This window comes from Chiloscyllium punctatum, chromosome 40 (assembly GCF_047496795.1).
Source record: "Chiloscyllium punctatum isolate Juve2018m chromosome 40, sChiPun1.3, whole genome shotgun sequence".
Classification (NCBI taxonomy): domain Eukaryota; kingdom Metazoa; phylum Chordata; class Chondrichthyes; order Orectolobiformes; family Hemiscylliidae; genus Chiloscyllium; species Chiloscyllium punctatum.
The window spans coordinates 34926504-34953085 of record NC_092778.1 but is presented as its reverse complement, the minus strand read 5'-3'; the positions used below and the strand labels follow the sequence as shown (position 1 = coordinate 34953085).

At 41.0% G+C, this 26582-nt stretch overlaps 1 protein-coding gene across 2 annotated transcripts in view; it reads right to left on the bottom strand.

Moving 5' to 3' along the window:
• Positions 1–5805: 5805 nt before the first annotated feature.
• kdm8 (lysine (K)-specific demethylase 8) overlaps positions 5806–26582 on the bottom strand; it is a 41384-nt gene continuing 20607 nt past the window's right edge. Inside the window, exons 2-8 of one of the 2 annotated variants that reach the window (XM_072559513.1) lie at positions 14093–14771; positions 11985–12157; positions 11110–11242; positions 10276–10326; positions 9989–10138; positions 8733–8825; positions 5806–7671 (exon numbers count right to left, since the gene is read on the bottom strand). In XM_072559513.1, the coding sequence (XP_072415614.1) occupies positions 7507–7671; positions 8733–8825; positions 9989–10138; positions 10276–10326; positions 11110–11242; positions 11985–12157; positions 14093–14545 (1218 nt within the window). In that variant the 5' untranslated portion in view covers positions 14546–14771 and the 3' untranslated portion in view covers positions 5806–7506. The remainder of the gene's footprint in view (positions 7672–8732; positions 8826–9988; positions 10139–10275; positions 10327–11109; positions 11243–11984; positions 12158–14092; positions 14772–26582) is intronic. The other variant, XM_072559514.1, reaches the window with a different exon arrangement.

Sequence of the window (26582 nt, the reverse complement as noted above, 5' to 3'; positions counted from 1 at the left end):
AACCAACAATTTGCAACTTTCTTCATAGAAGACAAATTTTGGGCAAAATAAATGTCTAGGCAGAATGAGAACATAAAAAGTAAGCATATTAGAAAACAATACTAACTGTATTTTATTCACCTGGACCAAATATTCTGCACTTAAACCTTTGGCCTCACATATTCAATGTATTTGATTTAATCTTCTCCACAATTCCTCATACTATTACAGATTACAAAATAGCAAACATAATACAGCTATATGAGAGAGAAAACATGAAATAAGAGGCCTGTTAGCCTAATGATGGATTCGAGCATTTTGCTGCTATTAGGCATGTGGTAACAGGGAACTTAATCTTTATTTTTTTAAGTAAGATCAACACATTCATAAAGGATAAATAATGACAAATCTGTTATGAGCTTTGAGGCTGGTTGGCTGAATGGGCAAGAACATGATGGGTAGAATGCAGTGAAGTGTGAAGTTATGCACTTTGGTAGGAAAAATAAGAAAGCAGTGTTTTATTTTTGAATAATGAGCAAATACAAACATTTCCCAGTCTAAGGGACCTGGGTGTCCTTGTACATGAATCATAAAGTTAATGTAGTTACAGTAAGCAATTAAAAAGATAAATGGCATGTCAAATATTGTTAAAGTCTGGGACTATAAAAGCAGGTCTTACCAAAATTAAACATGCAGTACTTGAGGATGTTTATGGAATATAGAGTGTAATTTTGGATCATCTAACCACTGCCCCATGTCATTTGACAGTATTACCAACACTGAATCTCACACTATCAATATCCTGGGGGTTACCAGTGATCAGAAACTGAAGTGAACTTGCCATGTGAATACAGTAGCTACAAGAGCAGGTCAGAGGCTAGGAATATTACAGAAAGTAATTCATCACCTATTCCTGGGTCTTCACCAATCTTTCTCTCTCCACATACCTGGAAGAATTTTTACCTTTGTTTTTTATGTTCCCTGCAAGCTTACTCTCGTACTCTATTTTCCTTTTCTTAAATTATTCTCTTTGTCCTCCAAAATTTGGAGTACTGCACAGAGTTCTGTTTGCCCTGCTATGGGGAGGATGTTATTAAACTGGAAAGGGTGCATAAAAGATTTACAGGGATGCTACCAAGTATTGAATGAGGAGAGGCTGGATAGGCTGGGACCTCTTTCCCTAGAGCATTTAAGACTGAGGGTTGACCTTATAGACACTTATAAAATTATGAGGGGCATAAGTAAGGACTTTTCCCTAGGGTAGGGCAGTCCAAAACTAGAGGGCATAGGTTTAAGGTGAGAGGGGAAGGTTTGAAAGAGACCCAAGGGGCAACTTTTTCACAGAGGGGTGTTGCATGTATGGAATAAGTTGCCTGAGAAAGTGGTGTAAGTTGGTACAATTACAACATTTAAGACATTTGGACAGGTACATGGATAGGAAAAGTTTAGAGGGTACGGGCCAAATGGGACTAGTTCAGTTTAAGAATTCTGGTCAGCATGGACGATTTGGGCCATGTGTGCTGTGTGTCTCTGACAATAGTTGTATTGTTTCTTTTCTATTTTACTTTTGCAGCAGACAGGAATGGACAATTGCTGCAGTTCACCTGTTGCTTTTTGAATATTTGCCATTCTAATGTCAACCCTAATGGCAGGACTATTGAGCTTAGTTCTGATCCATTGGTTGCAGGGTGATTTAGCTTGGCCTATCCCGGGTTTATGCTCTTTGGCATGCAAATAATTTTGTTTGGAAGCTTCACAGGTTATCACCTCATTTGTAGGTATGATGTGCCTGGTGTAAGTCCTAGTATGCTGTCCTGCACACTCTCATAAAGGCCCTGGCTTGAAGGTAATGGTTGAATGGGGGATATGCTAGGCCATGAGTTTGCAAATTGTGGAGGAGTACAATTCTGCTGTTGATGGTCCACAGTGCCTCATGGATGCCCAACCTTTAATACCTGCTCGTTTTAAGCATGCAGTTGAGATAGATTAGCTATAATCATTCCCATTGTTATGTAATGTTAAGCTTTAGAAATTAATAGTTTATAGCTTGTGTGCAGAATGAGCAAACTAATGAAGGGAAAGAAAACTGCAGGCTTTTGGGTGCCAGGAAGGAATAGCCCCTTCAGAATGCTCAAAGGGGAGGGCAGGGTAACGTGTTTGGTGGTGTTATCAGAATGGAGCCGAAAAAAAAAATGGTATTGTATAGGAGATAGCTGGGGTAGAAGGTGAGTGTGAAGAGAACTCTATTATAGTTGTAGGAAAGAGTTTATTAGGGGAGGAAATGAAAGAAGTGTGAAATGAAAATGGGTTGAAGGAAAAGGATCGAACCAGGCCAGGTATTAGAACTAGAGGTAAGTGAGCACTTTGGGGACAGTGACCACAATTCGGTGATTTTTACTCTAGTGATGGAGAGGGATAAGTGTGTACTACAGGGCAAGAGTTATAGCTGGGGGCAGGGAAATTATGATGCGTTGAGGCATGACTTAGGATGTGTGGATTGGAAAAGTAGATTCCAAGGCAAGAGCGTAATTGATATGTGGAACTTGTTCAAGGAGCAACTATTGAGTGTCCTTGATAAGTACGTACCTATCAGGCAGGGAGGAAAGGGTCGTGTGAGGGAGCCGTGGTTTAATAAGGAGTTGGAATCCCTTGTTAAATGGAAGAGGGCGGCCTTTGTAAAGATGAGGCGTGAAGGTTCAATAGGGGCGATTGAGAGTTATAAGGTAGCCCGGAAGGACCTGAAGAGAGAGCTAAGAGCAGCAAGGAGGGGACATGAAAGGTCCTTAGTTGATAGGATTAGGGAAAACCCTAAGGCTTTCTATAGGTATGTTAGGAATAAAAGAATGACTAGGGAAGGAATAGGTCCAATCAAGGATAGTAATGGGAAGTTGTGTGTGGAGGCTGAAGAGATTGGGGAGGCACTGAATGAATACTTTTCGTCAGTATTCACTCAGGAACAGGACATTGTTGTCGATGTGAATATTGAGGCACGAATAAGTAGAATGGATGGCTTTGAGATATGTAGAGAAGAGGTGTTGGAAATTCTGGCAAGGGTGAAAATAGATAAGTCCCCTGGGCCTGATGGCATTTATCCTAGGATTCTCTGGGAAGCAAGGGAGGAGATTGCAGAGCCATTGGCCTTGATTTTTGTGTCCTCTTTGTCGACAGGAGTAGTGCCAGAGGACTGGAGGCTAGCAAACGTGGTTCCCTTGTTCAAGAAGGGGAGTAGGGATAATCCTAATAACTATAGGCCAGTGAGTCTCACTTCTGTTGTGGGCAAAGTCTTAGAGAGAATTGTAAGGGATAGGATTTATGCACATCTGGATAAGAATGATGTGATCAAGGATAGTCAGCATGGTTTTGTGAAGGGCAGGTCGTGCCTCACAAACCTTATTGAATTCTTTGAGAAGGTGACTAAGGAGGTAGATGAGGGGAAAGCGGTAGATGTGGTATATATGGATTTTAGTAAGGCGTTTGATAAGGTCCCCCATGGTAGGCTACTGCAGAAAATACAGAGATATGGCATTGAGGGTGAGTTGGAGGTTTGGATTAGGAATTGGCTCTCTGGAAGAAGACAGAGGGTAGTAGTTGATGGCAAAGGTTCATCTTGGAGTGCCGTCACTAGCGGTGTTCCGCAAGGATCTGTTTTGGGACCATTGCTGTTTGTCATTTTTATAAATGACCTGGAGGAAGGGTTAGAAGGTTGGGTGAGCAAGTTTGCGGATGATACGAAAGTCGGAGGAGTTGTAGACAGTGAGGAAGGATATGGCAGGTTACAGCGGGATATAGTTAAGCTGCAGAGCTGGGCAGAAAGGTGGCAAATGGAGTTCAATGTAGCTAAGTGTGAGGTGATTCACTTTGGTAAGAGTAACAAAAAGATGGGGTACTGGGCTAATGGTCGGATACTTGGTAGTGTGGATGAGCAGAGGGATCTTGGTGTCCATGTACACAGATCTTTGAAAGTTGCCACCCAGATAAATAGTGTGGTGAAGAAGGCATATGGCGTACTGGCTTTTATTGGTAGAGGAATTGAGTTCCGGAGTCCTGAGGTCAAGTTGCAGTTGTATAAGACTCTGGTGCGGCCGCATCTGGAGTATTGTGTGCAGTTTTGGTCGCCCCATACTATAGGAAGGACGTGGACGCACTGGAACGGGTGCAGAGGAGGGTTACCAGGATGTTGCCTGGTATGGTAGGAAGATCGTATGAGGAAAGGCTGAGGCACTTGGGGTTGTTTTCATTGGAGAAAAGAAGGTTTAGGGGGTGACTTGATAGAGGTGTACAAGATGATTAGGGGTTTATATAGGGTTGACCGTGAGAATCTTTTTCCACGTATGGAGTCAGCTATTACAAGGGGGCATAGCTTTAAATTAAGGGGGGGTAGATATAGGACTGATGTTAGGGGTAGGTTCTTCACTCAGCGAGTCGTAAGTTCATGGAATGCCCTGCCAGTAGCAGTAGTGGACTCTCCCTCTTTATGGGTATTTAAGCGGGCATTGGATAGGTATATGGAGGATAGTGGGTTAGTGTAGGTTAGGTGGGCTTTGATCGGCGCAACATCGAGGGCCGAAGGGCCTGTACTGCGCTGTATTCTTCTATGTTCTATGATCACATATCAGAAGCACTGCTGTGGAAAATTGTATCATCAGTCCATAGGCAACAAAGACAGAAAAACTTTAGAATGAAATTAAGTCCTGACAGTCCGAATTTAAACAGACACAAACTAGAATTTGGAACCTGTTAGAATTTTTTTTGGTTAAAAACAATGACTACAGATGCTGGAAACCAGATTCTGGATTAGTGGTGCTGGAAGAGCACAGCAGTTCAGGCAGCATCCGAGGAGCAGTAAAATTGACGTTTCGGGCATAAGCCCTTCAATCAGGAATTTTTTTTGTTCTCAGTCTGGCCTACTCACTGATCTGTGAGTAAGAATAAAATCAATTACAGAGTGTAATGGTAATGAAGGCAGATAACTATTGATGAAGTACATATACTGGTGACTGTTTTAACACTCCTGGCCTTCTTACTAAAAAACAAGATCTCTGTGCTATTAGTACCCTTGCATCATAACTCTCAGAAGATTTCTGATTAAACATTGCTTAATTGTCATAGGAAGTTGAGTCAGAGATTAAGCTGAGAGTCTGGAGCTTACTGAGTGCATGAACACTACCTGAAATAGGACTGAAACACAACCAGAAAGTGATTGGGGCCAAATGTTTCTCATACACGTATTGATATATATCACTTATCAGTAAATCACGCCCACACTGAGTGTTGTGGAGGCAATGAGAATTGTAGCAAAAAAGACGACAAGTAATTCTGAGCAGAATATTGGAGTTGAATTTCAGGACCCAGCACATGTCCACGGTTTCATCTATAGCAGCATTCTGAAACCTCACAAACAACCACTAACGGGAGCCTGGGGAGTTCGTACTGGGAGATTATTCAACCATGGGGAGAAACATAGTTTAGCCAGATCCTGTCTTCACCCAACATTCTCAAACACAATGTTTTTCAGGACAGCAATTGGGTAGACAGGAACCTTGGTTACTTTGAGACAGTGAGGTCTGCAGATGCTTGGAGATCAGAATTGAGATGTGTTGCTGGAAAAGCACAGCAGGTCAGGCAGCATCTGAGGAGCAGGAAAATCGATGTTTCAGGCTGGAGCCCTTCATCAGGAATGAGGCTGGGAGACTGGAGGAAGAATGCCTTCTCTTCCGCCATGGAACCCTTCAACCCTAGGGCATCAATGTGGACTTCACCAGTTTGCTCATTCCTTTCCTTCCCTCCCCCCACCCCCCCCCCCCCCCCCCCCTATCTTACCCCAGTTCTAATCTTCCAGCTCAGCATCACCCTCATGCCCTGCCCACCTGTCAGTCTTCCTTCCCCCCTATCTGCTCCACTCTCCTCTCCGACCTGTCACCTTTACCTCCACTTTTAGCCAACTGCACTTTTAGCCAACATCTCCCCAGCCCCACCCCCTCTCATTTAATCTCTCCACCCTCGAGGCTCCCAGCCTCATTCCTGATGAAGGGCTCCGACCCGAAAAGTCGATTTTCCTGCTCCTCCAATGCTGCTTGACCAGCTATGCTTTTCCAGCAACACACTCTCAAATCTGAGTTACATTAACAATACCATAAAATAATTCAATAAGATCTGCTCCCACTTATTTTCTCAATCTACTATCAGTTAAGCAGAGAACTGAATACTAGAGATCACTCTTCCAAGGAAAAAACACAGGCCTCAGACTTTATGCAGCGTCTCTAACAGCATTATAATGCACACACTTGGCACCAGGTGTCAGTACAGCATTGTTTTCGATTTAATTCTTCTTCACTACAGATAACAGGCAAACTTCAGTGATAAAGCAAAGATCGTATTTGGTGAAATACACAAAGGATGAGCTTCAAGCTCTATTACCAGTTACTGTCCAGAAACAGTTAAGTGAACTATGATAACCCAAGTTTCTGTTTCCAAAATAATGAGAAGGAACATGTATTGAGCACACTGCATGTCTCAGAAATGTCTTAAAATCTTTCACAAGTGATGGATTACTTTGTACCAGTCGATGTTATTCTGTGGGGAATTAAAGTGGTCCATTAGCACTGAGCAAAATACTAACGAACAGCAGGGAGACAAATTACCCAATTAATCTGCTGGTTAAGGGAAGGACTTGGAGAGAACACTGATCATTGAACAGTGCCAGGGATCTTTTATATTTACTGAGCAGGGAAATTATTAAACTCTTCAGCCAAAGGATGTTCTAGCCAGTGCTAATGCTGTTTAAACTGTGGCCAAAGTTGGAGCAGGAAGAATGGCAAATCATTAAAGGAGACCACTGTGTGGGTTCTCTCGCTGGGAACTCTTCAGCATGTGGTGCTGATGTTACAAATGAAGCACCTCTTTGGACTGTATCGTCTCCAAGTTTTAGATATTTTCACTGGAGGTTTTCTGCATTTAAAGAATTTCTCCTCTCCCAGTGAGAATACATTGCCCTTACACCTAATTAAGAGAACATTTTACAGCATCCTGCATACACAAGATTCTTTAGCAGTTGCTTGGTGGTGTAACCAAAGAAATGTTTGTTGCCAGTTCTGGAAAAATCTCTGATCTATCACTGCACACTCAGAAGAAATCATATAAACCACATTCAGCTGTGATCTGGTCCTGATGATGAGATGTGGCTTAATCTGAGGGGAAGATCAGCAGCTACACTGAGAAATTCACTTTCTGATCAATTGCAGATTAATGCTCAAAGTTTGTATATGATGTCAGACCATCTCTTATTTTTCTCTTGCTTTCTCTCTCGTTCCCTTTCTATTCATCTCACTATCGCTTTCTCAATCAGTCTGCATCTCTCTTTCATTTCTCTTATTCTTTTCCAGCCTCATTCCCCCTCTGTTTTTTCCTTTCTGGTTCTCTCCTCTCCAGGTTGGCTGTAGAAATTCTCTTCTGCCACATTTAGGTCCAGGAGTGAGAAATTTCCCACAACTCAATGGCTCACATTTCATCTTACGTGGAATGGAAGGGTCAGGACCACCAGAAGCTGACAGAGAAGCTGATGTCCAGTGACCTCACATAATGCCAGTACTTCATTGGGATAAACAGGACCTCTCCTGGCCTCAGTACGCATTCCTGGAAATCAGCAAATTTAAACTCTGGAAAATTGACCAAATCTGGGTTCTCCACATCCACCTGAAAATAACAAAAATGTTCATTAACTGAAGTTGGGATCAGTTTATCAGCCCAATCAGAAAGACAACGTGTACAGAGTTAGCTAGGACTGACAGATTAACACGGTCCTCTCATCCATTCAGTTGCCTCAATCCCTGTCTTCAACCCTATATCCACATCCCACTGCATAACTACCCATCTAGGTAACTTAGGGTTCTTAGTCAGGTGGAGGAACAGAGGGATCTTAGGGTCTATGTACATAGATCTTTGAAAGTTGCCACTCAGGTGGATAGAGTTTGTAAGAAGGCCTATGGAGTATTATCGTTCATTAGCAGAGGGATTGAATTCAAGAGTCGTGAAGTGATGTTGCAGCTGTACAGGACTTTGGTTAGGCCACAGTTGGAGTACTGTGTGCAGTTCTGGTCGCCTCACTTTAGGAAAGATGTGGAAGCTTTGGAGAGGGTGCAGAGAAGATTTACCAGGATGTTGCCTGGAATGGAGAATAGGTCATACGAGGATAGGTTGAGAGTTCTCGGCCTTTTCTCGTTGGAACGGCGAAGGATGTGGGTGACTTGATAGAGGTTTATAAGATGATCAGAGGAATAGATAGAGTAGACAGTCAGAAACTTTTTCCCCGGGTACAACAGAGTGTTACAAGGGGACATAAATTTAAGGTGAAGGGTGGAAGGTATAGGGGAGATGTCAGGGGTGGGTTCTTTACACAGAGAGTGGTGGGGGCATGGAATGTGCTGCCCGTGGGAGTGGTAGAATCAGAATCATTGGCGACCTTTAAGCGGCATTTGGATAGGTACATGGATGGGTGCTTAATCTAGGTTGGAAGTTCGGCACAACATCGTGGGCCGAAGGGCCTGTTCTGTGCTGTATTGTTCTATGTTCTATCTCAAGCTGTGCCAGACTTTATACATCTTCTGCCCTACATTCCCTGAACTAAACTTCTGATCATATATCTGCCTCATAACTAAGGCTATATTAATCCCAATGACATGACCCCTCTCCGCCCACTTCTGTAGGAACCCAATCCAGTACTTTAGCTTCTCCCAAACTCAAAGCTGCTTTCTTACCTGACTGGTGTTGTGCAATAGTTGGGTTGAATGAGGATACAGTCTTCCAGTCTCTGCTGGGGAATACAGGCGGATATATTTCCGACCCACCACCTGCCAGAGACAGAATGGTTTAGCATTTTCACACAGATAGAAGGAACCTTATCGTAGACTGTTTACCTGCTATTAGTGATGTCAGCAGTGCCTCTCGGGCCTAACACAATTGGTCATTCTTTCTTTGCGAATTCAGACAATTAGTGAGTGTGCGCATACAGACTCGTGCACACAGACTCAAATATACGCTCACAGAAGGGAAAGTTTTACAAGATCTCCTACTAGAAAACTAACATTTTCTGCTTGGCTGGAATGTAGTTCAAACTGAATCATTCCTTACAAATTAACATCTAATCCTTCTAATAGTCTGTAAGTGACAAGACCTCCTGATTAGGTACATCAACAGAATGCGAACAACCATTCAACATCCCACCACTTGATTAACATTTGGTTGCACTGTAGAAGTCACAACATAGTTTCCATGATGATATTGGGTTCTCATCTACTGTGAAAAGCAGCCACCAACTAGAGCAAGTCTGTTGGCCAGAAAATCATCTGATTCAAACTGAAGTTGCAAAAATTTAAATGGCACAGACTATATGACAAGTTTATGCTGACAAACTCCCCACCTTCTTCACATTTCACTTCCATCTAGAACATGCAGACTTTTAAACTCCTAAAATAGCATCAGCAATCAATATTTCACTATACAGGCATTGGTAATCTTGGTTCTTTTTTAGTCCAGTCATTTTATTAAATACTCCTGGGGTTTTGCTTGCACTTTGCAGCCAGCATGGCTTGTTGTTGGTGGTGTATGAAAACTACCCTAGTTATTGCAGCTTAATCGGATTTGTCCCCTCAATGTTGTTGTTTAATTCAAAAGTTAAAGGAAAATTCTGTGGATGCCAGAATTTTGTAATAAAACCTGAAAATGTGAGAGAAATTCAACAGGTCTGGTAGCATCCATGGACAGAGAAACAGAGTTAAATGTTTCAAGTCCAATATAACTATTCTTCAGAAGTGATGAAGTTGTTATCGACAAACTTCAGCTTTTCTCCAATTCGTTTTAACTTTGGTCCTGCTCTCAGTGATGGATTTTGGCTGTTCCTTGGATCTGACCACAATTTAGCCATTACCCGAGACAATTCACCCTAATCTGGTTCTTTCTTACTACAATGTTGCCTTGTATTTACAATATATATTGATTTTGTTTCTGCACTAACCTGTGTTAGGAAGTTTTGTTGTGGATCTTGGTGTAGGGGGGAAATTGTTCCTATTGGCCCAAACCAGGCATTTATGGTGATCTCATCTTCATCACCATCTCCTAGACAACAGTAATCTGGTATGTCGATGTCCTGTCGTAACTCTGGGATCTACAGAAAAGATAAAACTAATTTAACCAGCTCATCATGTAAAAAGTCAACTCTATCTGCATTTACACAAACAGTGGATGCTTTGGCAAGATGCTACTGGCAGTTATGGAATAGTTTGTGCAGAGAAAGAGCTTCACCTGTTCAAATAGTTGATGCTGTGCTAGATATCCAATGGGCTCCTGCTCCACCTATAGGAAGAATCAGGAAGTCGGTGATTGCATGTTACACATTGGTGACTGGGCAAGTAACATAGCATGGACCACATACTCCATCAGCTCCATACATACTCAGTGGTCAATAATAAACACATCAAGATCTCCAGCTAAATTGCAAGTTAGAATCACTCAGTTAGCTACAGTTCCAGAACAGACTTGCTGCCATTATGCAAGGCTGGATTTATTTGATAATAAAATCATCCAGCATTCACAGTAAAGTGTTCTCCACAGACAGCAAGGTATCATGGAGCAGAGGGCAGCTGAGCAGTGCAGATTAAGATAAAATGTGAATGATGTTAGCAGAACCAAGGCGATGGATGGTGGGATGGAGTTTAGGAAGCTTTAAGGAGAGTGTGCAACCAAAAGGGTGAGAATTCTCGAGATCAGGATATAATGGTGAGTACTCAATGAATGACAATAAGAAGCAGATCTAAGATGGATGACTGCAAGGAATTAAAGAAAAATAGGGTGACCCTTGAAATAACAAAGGCATGGAAGGGAACAGGTATCATGTGTAGGTATAGAAAATGAGTTCCTTGGAAGCATGAGTGTCTTGAGTTAACACACTTAAGCTTTTCCATGGACAACTTGTTTTCAAAATCTATAAATTCTGTACCATTATTCCTCATCTTCAAAAACATTGATATGCAATTAAAATTATATTGCAGATAGTATGGATATATTAGCCAGCTTTCAAAATTATTTATCTCTAGGAACACAATGGCTTTAAACAACAATTGATATCAAGAAACTAACCTGGTCCAAAACATACTTCTCAATGAATTCATTCACAGTCATCAGAGTCTGGGACCATTGCTCATCGGTGTAACGAGAACCCAGTTCTACTGGCACAGTGCGATAGCCTGCAATGTCACGGATGTACTCCACACTGTGAAGAACAGTCAGTCAATTTCTCTATGAAACCCAGGACATCTGGGCCTGATTACAAGTAACAACATATTGGAGGACTTCAATCCTGAGAATGCCAGGATCTGGATCCCAGGGCACTTACACAATTGGTTAAATATGTACTGAAGTTTTCTCAATGCAGTTTGACATTTCTACCAGCAGAAAACTGTTGATTCTATCTAGAATGATGGTAGAACCAATAAATCTCTGAGTGAAAGACAGAGATGCTACACCACCAATACTCCCCCCTAATGGGTACTACTTTTCCATCAGCCTATTTTGGAATTATTTGTTGAGGTAAAAATATCAGCGCTTAATCCTGTACAGTACCTAGTCTCTCCCCATAGTCTGTGTTCTGATAAAGCACAAGCAAATGTCTCACTGCAATGCTGCTTTGCTTGGATTTGTAAGGACTTGCATATTGTTAACAGAAGGAAAATGACTGGTCTGTCGTTACCATGATGCATGGTATCACTACGCTGTAAGGTTACTGCAGATAGGATAATTAGTGCTCATTAATCAGACATCCACCCAAAAGGCTTGCAAAGGTGTACTGCAGCTCCAGAAAAATGTCCTTTACAACAGAACAATAGTACATAATTAGTACTGTATTGTTGCAGTTATATGGCATTTTACTGTTTTTATTTAATATGGAAGATGGAGGTTACTGACAGTTTATCCAATTTTTAAAAATGCTGGAGATTCTCAATGCCTATACGTACCTCCATTTACAATCCCTCACAGCAGGCCAGTGATCAACAATTCCCTCCAGTATGACAGGTTTCTGTGGAATGAGATAGTGTGTTCTAAAATATTCCAGTGAAGGGCAGTGGACTCTTGGAACAGCCATTTCAGTTCTCATCTCTTGTACCAGAGGAAGAGAAACACTTAGCTTCTGGAATCACAAATCAATTACATTTTTAAAAAGTCAGAACCGGTCAATGATTTGTGTTAATCCCATGTTTAGTTTCTGATGAATTTCATCTAATTTATGAGGAAATACATTTCCCAACCAACTGGCTAAGTCTGAGCTCTCCATTCTCTCGTCTTTTATTCTGAAATGAATACAGGACTTGCTGGTTGAATAAAGTATAATGTCCATCAGATTCACCCATCCTAGTCACTGAGTTATGCAAAAACAATGGAGTTATTGACCAAGCAAAGCTTGATCAATTAGTCTAATGCAGGTTCAGATAGAAGGTGAGAAAAATACTCAGTGGCTGTTTCACACCATAGAGCTTTGGAAATCATTGATCCAAAATCACCTGCATCATCCAAACCCAGGATATTCACCACCCTCCTCTTTTCTAGTTAATTATCCCCACAAGATCCAGATGCTCGCCTGCTGCAGATCCAAGTAAAACAGACTGTGTTTGCAATGTTTGGGCAGAGGAGTGTGGAAGAGGCGCTGGGTTGGATTTAGGATCCAGTCTTGTCCGAAGAAACAGAGTGGTAGAGAGTTGTTTATTGGACTGGAGGCCTGGGACCAGTGGTGTCGCAAGGATCAGTGCTAGATCCACTGCTTTTTGAAACTTATAAAAAATAATCTGGATGTGAATACAGGAGGAACTGTTAATAAGTTAGATGACACCAAAATTGGTGGTGTAACGGACAGTGAAGAAGGTTACCTCAGAGTACAACAGAACCTTAATCAAGGAGTAGCAGATGGAGTTTAATTTAGACAAATGCGAAGTTTGCATTTTGGTCAGGCAAATCAGAGCATGACTTATACACCTAATGGTAGGGTCCTGTGGAGTATTGCTGAACAATGAGAACTAGGAGTGCAGGCTCATAGTTACTTGAAAGTGGAGGCACAGGTAGACAGGATAGTGAAGTAGGCATTTGGGTAAGCTTGGTTAATGCACTGAGTATAAGAGTTGGGATGTCATGTGGCTGTACAGGACACTGGAGAGGCCACTTCTGGAATATAGCATTCGATTCTAGTCTTCCTGTTAGAGGAAAGTTGTTGTTCTATAGAGTCATAGAGTCACACAGCACAAACATATGCACTTCTGCTCAATTCATTCATGCCGACCAGAATTCCTAAACTGATCTAGTCCCATTTGCCTGCATTTGACCCATATCCTTATAAACCCTTCCCATCCATGTACCTGTCCAAATACCTTTCCAATATTGTAACTGTACTCGCCTCTACCACTTTGTCTGGCAGCTCATTTTATAAATGCACTACCCTGTGTGTGAAAAAGTTGCCTCTCAGGTCCCTATCAAAACCTTCCCCTCTCAGCTTAAACCTATGCCCTCTAGTTTTGAACTCCCTTATCCTGGACAAATGACCTTGGCTATTCACCTTATCTAAGCTCATGATTTTATAAACCTCTAAGATCACCCCTCAGCCTCCTACATTCCAGGGGAAAAAAAGACCCAACCTGTCCAGCCTCTCCTTATAATTCAAATCCTCCAATCTTGCTAACATCTTTGTAAATCTTTTTTGCACCCTTTCCAGTTTAATAAAGCAAACTAAATTAATTCTTAGGTCTGGGATTGTTAATAACAAAGTCACTGTGCAATTTTACATTTCCATTTACAGTACCTTCTCTCATCCCTTTATAGTCAATTAGCATTGCATTATAGGCAATAGTGTCATATTTGTGTTGTGAAACTATTTCAACCTCATTTCCATTCTGATTTATCACACACAGCCATTTTCTTTCCCATTCTTCTGTTGTTATTCCAATGTGCCAACCATTCCAGTCCCCATCATTAGGATTTACATGGAAAAATATCTTACTGAATTTACTTGTTCTCTCAATTCTTAATATAATAATATAAATATAGAGAAAAGTAGCTGCATAGTAATATAAAACAGTACCTTTCTGCTTGATTCCTGATGGGATGCAGCATCTTCTAAAGGCCTTTTCCCAAGAGTATATCTCTGAAGAACTCCGACCAGTCTGTTGAGAATGTTGTCCAGTATGATTGCCCCCATCAACAAACCCATGTCACAAGTTTTTATTGCCTCACTAACTGTTCCTTCATCCTTGCACAAACAAACAGCTTTAAAAAGACAGCCATGAGAATATACCCTCCTCCACTCCTTATCCACGTCCCTCCAAGTTCCAATATTAAGCTTCTCCCAAGAGAAATCCACAATAGTCTGACTGAGCTGCAGGCACTTGTCTATGTCCTGGCCTTCGTATAGTAATTCCACTGTTTTTCTTAATAAGAATATGAGGCTCATATCCACTGTACTGTTGAACTCCAAGTTGAAGTCTTCCAATCTTGATGGCAAAACTGCCATTACCTCTTCCCAAATACAACTCATGGGTTTCACTTCATGTGCAAATTACAATTCAGTAAGAAGACAGGCTACTTGGCAGTTGATGGCAGCACATTTCAAAGGTTAAAACAACAAAGTAATTATCTAATTGCTAAGAATCTGGTACTTGTACAATTTTTTCCCTCTACATTCAGTAATTACGATGAACTCAGCGTTTGTAGACTTGTCTTGGTCTTCACTGGCTCACCAGATTTCCACTGTGGAGATGATCCTAGATAAACCAACACAAATTGAAATGACTGTTCTAATAAAATTGACTTCAATTAAACCCAGGTTATGAGACTACAGAGCAATTTTCCACAAGGTTATCAACAAAACTGGAATTGCATTGCCTCTCCCAAAACTGTGTATTTTTAATTTCTCTCCTCAAGCCATTTTTATCAATGTATCAAAACCAAGTCTCTGATAACGTATCCATATGGTCATCCCTCACAGTGGCTTGTTAAAGCATTTTCTCATTCAATTGAAGCATTTTTGATGCATTCTCATTAATTATTGATACACAAGGATTAATTGTTGATAGCCATTCATGTGTTGTAAAGAGCCTTCTTTGAATAGTCAATGCAACTCAACTGACATTGCAAAGCTGCAATCTCCCTGAGGGGCTTACTAACCTGTTCCTGTTTGGAGGAGAAACTATAGTCTAAATAGAAACATAACCCCCTTTCTACCTCTTTCCTTCTTAAATGGTCTTTCTGCTAGCTCTTTTTGTTCAGGGTTACAGCCAAATCCCCACTCCTCCAGCCACCACACACTCTCTGCACCACCCTGCTGAGGTGGGCAACCGCATTGCAAGTTAAGAGTAGTGGCACATTGATTTGTCTCTAATGGATAGAGATTGACCTGCAAGCTGTGACCTACTGGTGACAGCAATAATATTGCTGACATGCCAATCTGTACTAATTCAGTTGATGGACATTCAAGACTAATTTGATTACATTATATAGATCAGCCTATTAGAAGGGCATGTGCTTGAACCATCTCCTGCACTGTGAATGAATGAAGATGTTTTTAAAAGGATGCATTGTACAGCAGAGTTCCCATCTCATCCACTGTCCACTTTTAGTGCTCACAATTAGAAACGCTGAACAAGAAAGGGCAATTAACAACTGAAAAAAAATCTAGCAATCTGGTAGATGCACCAATTTGCAAGTGACTGGGCTACACAGAAGTCATTTCCCAGGTATACAACTCAGTGCATGCTATTAGCTACTTGCAGGCAGATCAATGGGAGGAATGCTGTGGACCACATATTTTAGGTTAGACGGACAAATTAAGCTCAGGTAAGGGCTTCCCTTACTGATGCTCATTAGCTTTCACTTTCTGTATGAAATTGGTGAGAAGGGCAGGAAAAGAAAAATTTGCATTTATACAACACCATTCTCAATTGTACAGTGTCCCAAAGCATTTCAAGATAACCAAGTACTTTCAAGGGTCATCACTGGTGCTACATAGGATATGCAGCAGCTAACTTTACATACAACAAGCTCCTATAAAGACCAATCTGATAACCAGATATTCTGCCTTTTAGTGGAACTAGTGCAATGGAAACTTTTACACCCACCCAAAGTGGATATGTGGCCATGGCTTAGCATCGAAAAAACAGGGATAAACAATCCCACGAGTAACACATCAGATGAACCCTCTGCCGTCCTGCCACATCCAATCATGAATGGTGACAGTCATCAACTAGGAGAAAGTGAGGGCTGCAGATGCTGGAGTACCAGAGTTGAAAAACGTGGTGCTGGAAAAACACAGCAGGCCAGGCAGCATCTGAGGAGCAGGAGAGTTGATGTTTCGGGCATAAGCCCTTCTTCAGGAATGAATCTGAGGGTTGGGACTGAGATAAGGTGGAGGGGGGGGAAGGGAAATGAGGAGAGCTTCTTCAAGGTACGCATCCTTGCAAGAGGATTCGCAGTAGATTAGTCACCAACTAACCTGAAAAGGAGCCTCCACAAAAAAAACTACATTCTCAATGATGGGGATGCACAGCAATCATTGTGAATGACAAGTTCAAGCAATTGCCAACAATATGAAGAGTTGAATGGACGAACCCTTTAGGACTCTTGTGGTCCCCCAGCTTAAAAATGCCAACTTTCAGTAAATTCAATATATTTTATGTATATCAAGAATTGGCTGAAGGCATATGGAAGAGAAATGAGTCATGAAACATACAGGTAACAAAAGGCATGCACTCCAGAACTACCAATAGTTCCAGCCAAGATGTTCCAATAAAGCTACAACATAGACATCTACCTGACAATGTGGAAAACTGCCCAGAAGTTGTGTGTCCATGAAATTAAAGTAGGGCAAATTAATCCTGGCCAATTCCTGCAACCTCAGTTTACTCTCAATCATCAGCAAAATTATGGTAAGCATTGTCAGCAGGTGTTATTAAGCGATGCTTCCACAACAACACTGTTGACCAGTGTTCACTTTATATTTTATCATAAACAATCAGTTCTAGACCTTATATAGTGTCCTGAATTCCAGTTGTGAAGTGAGAGTGACTGACTTTGAAATGAATGCAGCAACTGACCGAGTGTGGAATCATGAAGTCTCAACAAAATCGCAGTCTCCACTTGCCTGAGTCATGCTAAGCAGACATGAACAGGGTTTGGCTCTTGGAGGCCAAACACCTCACCCCTACAATATTGCTGCAGAGTAGATATTTTCTAAACAACCTGTTCAGAAATGTTATTACACACCTTTGGAGTAAATGGGACTTGAAACTAGGCTTCTTGACTAAGAGGAAGAGATGCTACCAGAGTGCCACAAGAAGGCTTTTGCTGCAGGGTAGCTATTTTCCTAATCAATCTGTTCAAGCCAGGCCTCCTGGTTCAGAGGCAGGGACACTACAACTGCTATAAGAACTCTTTTGCTGCAGAGTACTCAACTAGGACCAATTATCTCCAGCTCCTTTAACAATGACTTTCACTTCAACAGAAGGTCAGAAGTGGGGATGTTCGCTGATGACTGAACAAAGTTTAGTACCATCTGCATTTCTTCAGATATGATAGCAATCTCTTTCTGCATACAGCAAGACCTTGACAACATTCAGTTCTGGGGTTCTAAGTGACAATTAACACTCGTGACACATAAATCACAAGGACCATCTCCTTCAAATAAAAGAGGATCGAATTAACACCCCTTAATATTCAACACCATTGCCATCAGTGAAACCCTCGATCATCAACATCCAGTGGGTCACTTTTGACAGAAACTTAATTGGTCCAGCCATAAAATACTGTGGCTACAAGAACAGGCCAAAAGCTGAAACTTCTGTGGCATTTAAATCATTCCCAAAGCCTGTTCACCATCTACAAAGCACAAATGATTAAATAGTTTTCACTTGCCTTGATGAGGACAAATCGGCCCATTTGATCAGCACTTCATCCACCCACCATCAGTACAAAGTGACAGCAGTGTGTACCATCCACAAGATGCAACTCAGCAACTTACTAAGGGTCCTTCAACTGCATGGCACGGTAGTTCAGTGGTTAGCACTGCTGCCTCACAGTGCCAGAGACCGGGTTCAATTCCCAGCTCGGACAACTGTCTGTGTGGAGTTTGCACATTTTCCTCGTGTCTGCGTGGGTTTCCTTGGGGTGCTCTGGTTTCCTCCCACATTCCAAAGATGTGCAGGTCAGGTGAATTGGCCATGCTAAATTGCCAGTAGTGTTAGGTGCATTAGTCAGGGGTAAATGTAGGGGAATGTGTCTGGATGGGTTGCTCTTCGGAGGGTTGGTGTGGACTTGTTGGGCTGAAGGGCCTGTTTCCACACTGTAGGGAATCTAATCTAATCTTCCAAACCTATGACATCCATCAGTTTATGAGAACATTAGCAGCTGGAAATATGGAATACTATTACCTTTCAAGTCATCCTCCAAGTCACACACCATCTTGACTTGGAACTATATTGTTATTCCTTCAATGTAACTAGGTCAAACATTCAGGAACTCCTCCGGAGTAGCACTCTAGGTGAACCTACACAATGTGAACTGCAGTGGTTCAAGAAGCTACCTCATCATTACCTTAAGGACAATAACAGATAGACAATATCACTTCCATGAATGATGAAAAGAAACTTATAAAAGGTAGCAACTCTGAGATTGCAACATTTCCTCAGTATTATGCTGGAGCATCAGTTTTGATTTTTGTGCTCAGCAATGTTTAGAAAAGAGCAAGACATCATCTTAAATAAAAACAGAAATTGCTGGAGAAACTCAGCAGACCTGGCAGCATCTGTGGACAGAAAACAGACTTAACATTTGAGGTCCAGTCTTCAGAACATCATTTTAAATTTTGACTTCAACAACCAGAGCATCTCGTGCAAGAAGTAGAGGGGCTTCCCATTTATAAAGTGATATGGGGAGTGTGCTCCATAACAACGCCTGCTTCCATGTTTCCAGTGACAATAAACCATTAAAAACAAGTAACGTAACAAGTAACAGTAACAGATGAATCAGTTCCCTTTGTAGCAATTACGATTATGAACCAATTCAGCAAATTCCTTCTATTATCCAACATATTATCTAACTACACACGTCATAAAACTTGCTTCTGAAAAGTTAATGGAATGATTACAAGGGTAATAATGTGCGGCTAGGGAAAAAGTCCTCTCTGCACAGCTCACTTAGGAGACACTGAACCAGTATCAGCAAGTTGTCTAATTAGAGTACGGATGTTTGAAAGTTAGTTAGGGTCTGCCTCAACTCAGAACAACAAAATGCAAATGCCAAAAACTCAGCCTAGTCCCACAGTCATACTGGAAGCAAAAGCACAGCTGATGTGGAAAGTGGAGAAAAAGACTTAGATTTACATAGTGCCTTTCAAGATCTCAGAACATTCTAAAGTGCTTTACAGCTTATGTAGTGCTTTTGAACGGTAGTGACTATTTTAATTTAGTAAATACTGCAGTGAATTTGCATGCAGAACCCCCCAATAACTACAATGTGAATTATAATCAGATAATTTGTTTTGTGATATTGCTCAAGGGACAAACATTGGCTCGGACAATAGGATAACTTCACAGCTGCTGTCTGAAACAATTCCATGTTTATGTACACCTGAGGGGGAAAATGAGTTTAACATCTCAACAAAATAACAGCACTTCTGACAGTGCAACTCTTTATCAGCATTGTATTGGAGAGTCAGGCTAAATAGTTGTGCTCACGAACCAAACTTCTGATTAAGATTTGAAAGTGTTAAACTACTGAACCACGGTTGATAGAAATCTCACTGGTCTCTATGAAGTTGCTCTTTCAAGGCTAGGGTTAAGGAACAAAGATGGGTCAGGTGAAAATGAGAATTACTTTGTATAATGGTCACGTTAAACCTAACTCATGGCTTTCAAGCCACCATACAGCTGTTGAAAACTAGCATGTAACCAAACCCTAATTAATACAAAGTTACCAAATAAATAACAAAACTGTGCTATCAAGTGAACTGGGAACTTCTGATATATATTCCTTTTCGTGAGTGGATTCTTAATCTCTACATTTGTCTGTCTACCTTGCATGACACTTTCAATTGCAATGTAGTATAAACAGATGTTCTTATCCATATGTTCCTGGTTTATTCTAATAGGTTTGACCTTCTCTTCATTTCAGGGCTTCATTTATTCTGCAACTTGCAACATGCTCAAGTTTGCAATTGTTTAATCAAACAACACTTTGTTAAAATTAAAGATTCAGAATGTCAAAAAAGAGAAAAATGCTTAAAGACATACTGAATAAATGAGCGATATGTTACATTTGTCAGAGATTGCGCCTGTTGCCTCCACTTTGAATTCCTGACGTTGCTCTTGCTCAGAGCTGCTAGGGTCAGCATGCCAAAAAGGCCAGGGTTAAGCCGTTTTGTGAAAACCAAAGCACTTGCCATCTGGTGAACAGCAGTGCACTTCCCCTTTCAGGACCGTATTCTATTTTTTTTGCTTTCCTGCTACACTTAATGAAGGAACTGTGTGACATTAAGGGTGCCTGATATCTTTGTAATGCAGTTTCTTAAAAGTTGCGAGCATGAACAGCAAATGAGCTCTGGCGACGCATCAAAGATGCACTCAGTTTTGTCTTCACTAACATCCACATGAGGGGCTCTTGTGGTGCAGTAGGAATGTTCCTACCTCAGAGGCAGAGGATCTGGGTTCAAATCTCACCTCTTAAAATGGTATGTAATAACATTCCCAAACAGGTTAAAAAATCCACATAAATACACTTTTAAGCAGGACTTTTACAAGTGTTCTAAAGAAACAAACTTTGCTGATTTTCCTCTCTGCTTGGTTGTATCAAACTGCTATGTGTAGGTCTAATACAAATAAAAACCAAGAGGGACTACCACCAACCAAGGCAAAACAATGGCTGAACCAATTCAGTCAATCTTGAAAGCTCTTCTCACTAACATGGTTGTCCCATAGGTTGCTAAAGCAACAAAATTGTTCCTTTCAACCAGTGTCCCAATTCAGTATGTCCAACTCTTACCAATTTTTATACATGCATTACTGAAAGCATCCTGTCTGGATGCCTCACAGCTTGGTATGGCAATGGCTCTGCCCAAGACTGCAAGAAATTACAGAAAGTTGTGAACGTAGCCTGGTCCATTATGAAAACCAGTTTTCCTTCAATTGACCTCATTTACACTTCCCGCTGCCTTGGGAACGCAGCCAGCATAATCAAAGACCACCTCCCAGCCCGATTATATTCTCTTCCACCTTCTTCGGGTGGACAGGAGATACAAACATTTGAAAACACATACCAACAAATTTAAGAAGAGCTTCTTCCCTGCTGTTATCAGATTTATGAACTGACTTCTTATATTAGAGTTGATCTTTCTCTGCATCTTCCCTGTAACTGTAACATTATATTCTGCATTCTGTTCTATTTCCTTGAACTACTTAGGTATGATTTGTTTGGTTAGCACACAAACAATACTTTTTACTGTATTTCAGTGCATGTGACAATAACAAATCAAATCAAACGCCAGCCTGGACTCATTCTGGTCTTCAGCATAACAGAACAACACAGGTGGTGGCAAGAGTGCTTTGCAGTAACTCTGGGAGTCTGCAACATTGACTCAGGACTCCATTGAGTCTCATGGTGTTAAGCTGAACATGGGCAACCTTTTGGTCACCATATATCACCCTTCTTTAGCTGATGAATCACAGTACTCCTCCACACTGAACACTACTTCGAAAAAATACTGAAGGTTGCAAGAGGAAAAGTTATAATCCGGATATATGACTTCAATGGCTATTACAAAAAAAACCTTGGTAGCACAACTACTGACTGAGCTAGTTGAGACCTGAAGGACCCATGTACCAGACTGGACACGTGGCAGGTAATGAAATAACTAATACAAGGATAAAATCAATGTGATACTGTCCACATTAATCTAATCCATCGTAGATGCATCTATCCATAACAACTTGTGTATAGTCACCACAACAGGGCCCAGATGGAGAATGCCTTCTTCACACTGTGGATACCTCATGGCACTAGCACCATGTACAATGGGATAAATTCAGGATAGATCTAACAGCAAGATAGTTTTAAAAGCTATAAAACTGCTGGATATCAATATGTAGAGAGATTTTGGGTGCATTTATACCTGTGACACAAAGTTAGTATGCAGGGAAGCGGTATGGTAGTTCTTATTACAAGCTGATTGGAGTCCAATTGTGATAATTATATTTGGCTTTGGGAAGAGTGTCAGGAGTACTGAGCATTGTTTTGGTCTCTACATCCAAGGAAGGATGTATTTGCACTGAAGGCAATACAGTGAAAGTTAACTACATGCGATCCTCAGATAATGTTCTGTATAAGAGGATAAGTAAATTGTGCCTGTCAAGTACTCCAGAGTTTAGGAGAATGAGAGATGATTATATTGAATCAGATTCTGAGAGCTGACAAGGGTAAATGGTGAAAATCTATTTCTCCCAGTGGAGAGCCTAAAATTAGGGGGCTCAAGCTCAAGATAAGGAACTAAACGTTAAAGATTGAGATGATGAGAAATTTCTCAATCAAAGGGTTGTGAATCTGAGAAATTGTTATGGATATTCCTCTGTTTCACATAGTTACAGTCAAAATAGACTTATGTTTGAAATTTCTAGCAATCAAGGACTTTGGAAAGGCCTGAAAGTGGAGTTAGGGCACAATATCAGCAATGATTGTATGACACAGTCGAGCATTCTTGTGGGGCTAAATGGTCTACTCCAGCTTGTACTTATATTCAGTGCAAAACTGGCTACTTCTGACATTGTTTCAGAAGTCACAGATTTGTTTTCACCAAAATCCATAAACTGAAGGCCCAGCACATCCCTCAAACTACTATTATCAAACTCAGGGATCAATCGGGATTTAAGTGCAGGGCAGCATGCTAACAGAGGCATCTGGTAACTCTAAAAAGGACTGGCAAACCTTGTGGAGCTACAACCTAAGCTACACACATGCTGCAAATGCAGAAACAGCATACATTTGACAGAGCTATGTGAAACAGCAATCAGATTAGATCAAAACTCTGCATTTCTGCCGCGTCCAGTTGTAGAAGGGGTGTACAATTAAACAACTAATTGGAAGGAGGAGATTGCATATTCATTTCCTATTGTCAAAAATGGCAGAGGCCAGGAGTTGAATGAAAACTACAAGATTGAAGCATTTACAACTACCATTAGCTAAAAGTGCCAATTAGATGATCCATTTTGGACTGCTCTTCAGCTCCACAATCTTCAGCTCACTCCGCATTATAGCGACAAACAGTGAACATATCGGATATAGCTGAAATGAGAGGCTCCAACAATATTTAGCTATAGTGGTGAAGACTTGTGCTTCAGAACTAGGTTACTACACAAGCTGGTGAAAGTGAGGACTGCAGGTGCTGGAGATTTGAGTTGAGAGTGTGGTACTGGAAAAGCACAGCAGGTTAGACAGCATCCGAGGAGCAGGAAAATCGACGGTTCGGGCAAAAGTCCTTCATCAGGAATAGACATAGTTCTGTTCTAGTATAGTAACAACTTTGGCATGTATTCAACAAAGTAGAAATTGCCAAGATATGTCCTGCATGGAAGAAATAGACATATCCAATTTGGCCCCATCAGTGTGTTCTCAATCCACTGTGTTATCAAGCAGTATGACTAGTAAATGTTAACTGTTTGCCTGGTTTTGTCTGGGGCAAACTCAGAATTTCCATTAATCCTCATCTTCAACAACAAGGACCTTCCAGGAGGGATTACTCAGCATCAATGGAGAGTAAGAACCTAGCTAACTATCTCCACCAGCCCACAAACACTGAAGCTAAAAGACCTCACATTCCACCACAGTGCCACCCAGCTGAGATCAAACAAATCAAAGACTAAACAGAGAACCTTCTAGCCTACATGGCTCAGTTTCATCCTGCTTTAAAACTCTTCTATTGCTTTATAGGAATAACTCCACACCATCCCAGTGGGATAAATGAAAATTAGACTGACAGCAACAAATAACCCATTTTTGAAATCTCCTTATGCCCAAGATATATAATTGAAAAGTTACTTAGGGCAACATGGTTAGCATTGCTTCCTCACAGGGCTACAGACCCAGGTTTGATTCCACCTTAGGCAACTGTCTGTCTGAAGTTTGCATGTTCTCCCCGAGTGTGGGTAATTCAGTTTCCTTCCATAGTCCAAAGATGTGCAGGTTAGGTTGGATTTGCCATGCCAAAAAAATTGCCCTGTAGTGTCCAGGGATGCACAGGTTAAGTGAGTTAGTCATGGTAAAAACTCCAGGTGGGGTTGTGGGTATAGGATGGAGGGGTGGGTCTCAGTGGGATGCAGTTGGAGGGTCAGTGCATACTTGATGGGTTAACTGCACTGGAGATTCTATGTCTCTATCCAGAGACATGGTACTCTGAATGGATTCTCTATAAATGAGCTTAAGGAAGTACTGGGCAATCACACTGATTCGGCAATTGATAGTTTAGACCTAAATACAATGGTGTTGTTTTAAAAAAAAATTGAGACAATTTTTCTAATCCATCACAAATCAAAATGTGCACTGGGACAGTAACACTGTCAGTTTGATTCATTTGGGAACGCAGTCATATGGAAGCAGGTAGCAGGTAAAAACCCAATCCAGGGAATACTACACAGGTCAAGCTGGGTAGGGAAAACCCTGGATAAGTTTTCTTCCTTAAGGACAGCAGTGAACAAGTTGCATGAGATCTTTAAGGCCCAACAAACAGGGCTTCAGTTTTAATGAATTGCCTAAAGGACTGTAGCATCTCTGACAATGTATGAGTACTAGATTACTTGCACGTTTTGTTGAGAGAATCAATCATCAAAGCACCCTGACTCAAAAATGATAATGTTATCAATCATGTCAAACTGAAATTAGAGGCTGGTTACTTGAGAATAATCCTCACTCAACACCCACGTGTAAACAGAAGGGTCAATGCATAACGTGAAGCTTGAACCACTGCCACCAATTTTTTAACATCCCAAGGATTTTTAAATAGGTTTCCACTTCCTCTCTCTATCCTTTGAATCCAATATTGCTGCCATCAACCTATAAAAACAGAATTCTATTACAAAGGTTCTCTTTACAGAAGCATAATATTCATAAATTAATAAAGTATGGGATATAAAACAGCAAAAAACTATTCCCTGTCTCTTTTCACACAATTTTCATTTCCCACTTTAAATAAATCTGTGCACATTTTAAAAGTGCGTAATTTTAAAAAATCTTATTAAAAGCTGCAGCAGACGTGCATATTGAAAGAATCTGGAAATAAGATTTAAGTATGCGTTTTTCTGAGATGAATTGATTTTTTAAGTGACAGCATCTGTTTGTTTATATTTCATTTGCAGCTAATTCATCCCTGGGTAGCTGTTTCTGGCTGTTCGGTGAATATTAACCAGCTGTCACAATTAGGCACAGCAAATCTAATTAGCTCATGCGTAAAGGAGTTTCTGGACATTGTTTAGAAGTAATAAATTTTTTAAAATACGGCTGCCCATTTGTACCTTCTAAAACTGTGATAAATGAACTCTATATTGTTTAAGGAGATGGAGATGAATTGAACAACATGCTGTAATCTGAAGTTTGCTGAGGGCTCCTGGCTTTCACTGCCAACCAAAGATCAGTGCGAGAGCCAGTTAGTACACGTCATCCAGTGCACCAGTTCAACAGAATCAATCTCTTCTGTCACTTTTCCCCATCTTCTCACAAGGGCAGATCCTAGCTGGGATAGAAGTCCATGAGCAGCACTTCGCAACATTATCATGCATTAGTACATAAAGTGACACAGGGGCTAGTCAACCACAGAAAGCATCACAAATGAACTTTTATTCCACATGATATTTTCCTTCAGTGTTTTGGGGCATTGAGGATTACTGTGATACTGATTGCTTTGTTGCTTGACTCAGTGTGCTTTCTGCTTTATGTTAGGAATACATATCCATACTGTAAGTAACCACATTTTTAAAAACATTTTTGAACTATGGACTGTAAATGGGAAAAATGGATGCTGCTTTAAAACGTGAATACAAAGAGCGTTTGCAACTTTGGAAAGCAAATGAAGCTAACTAATGCATCTGCAACAATATTACTTTTGGGGACAGATATTTTTAACCAACTCATTCAGAAATGTGAAGACATCTCTGGTGCAGGTAGGATTGGAAGCTAGATCTTTTGGCCTACCACTGTGCTACAGGAGTCCTTAAAGAAATAAAGTACAAGCACAGCCCACTACGTTATGATACATCTTAGGAGCAGGTAGGATTTGAAGCTGGGCCTTCTGGGTTGGAGGTAGGGACAATACCACTGTACAATAATAACCCACTTTCAGGGGCACACTTCTCAAATAGAGCAGCACCACATGTTTACATGCCCAGAGACACTGTCTTTTATTTTTGGCTTTTCAACTGGCACCAGTTGTTTTCGGCTCAGGGGACCCCAACACAGGTACAGTTGTCTAAGCGGTCTTGTTGCAGTTTAACACAGACTCTGTAAGGGGAATGAGAGAAAGAAGCAAGGAAACCTCCTAAGCCAGC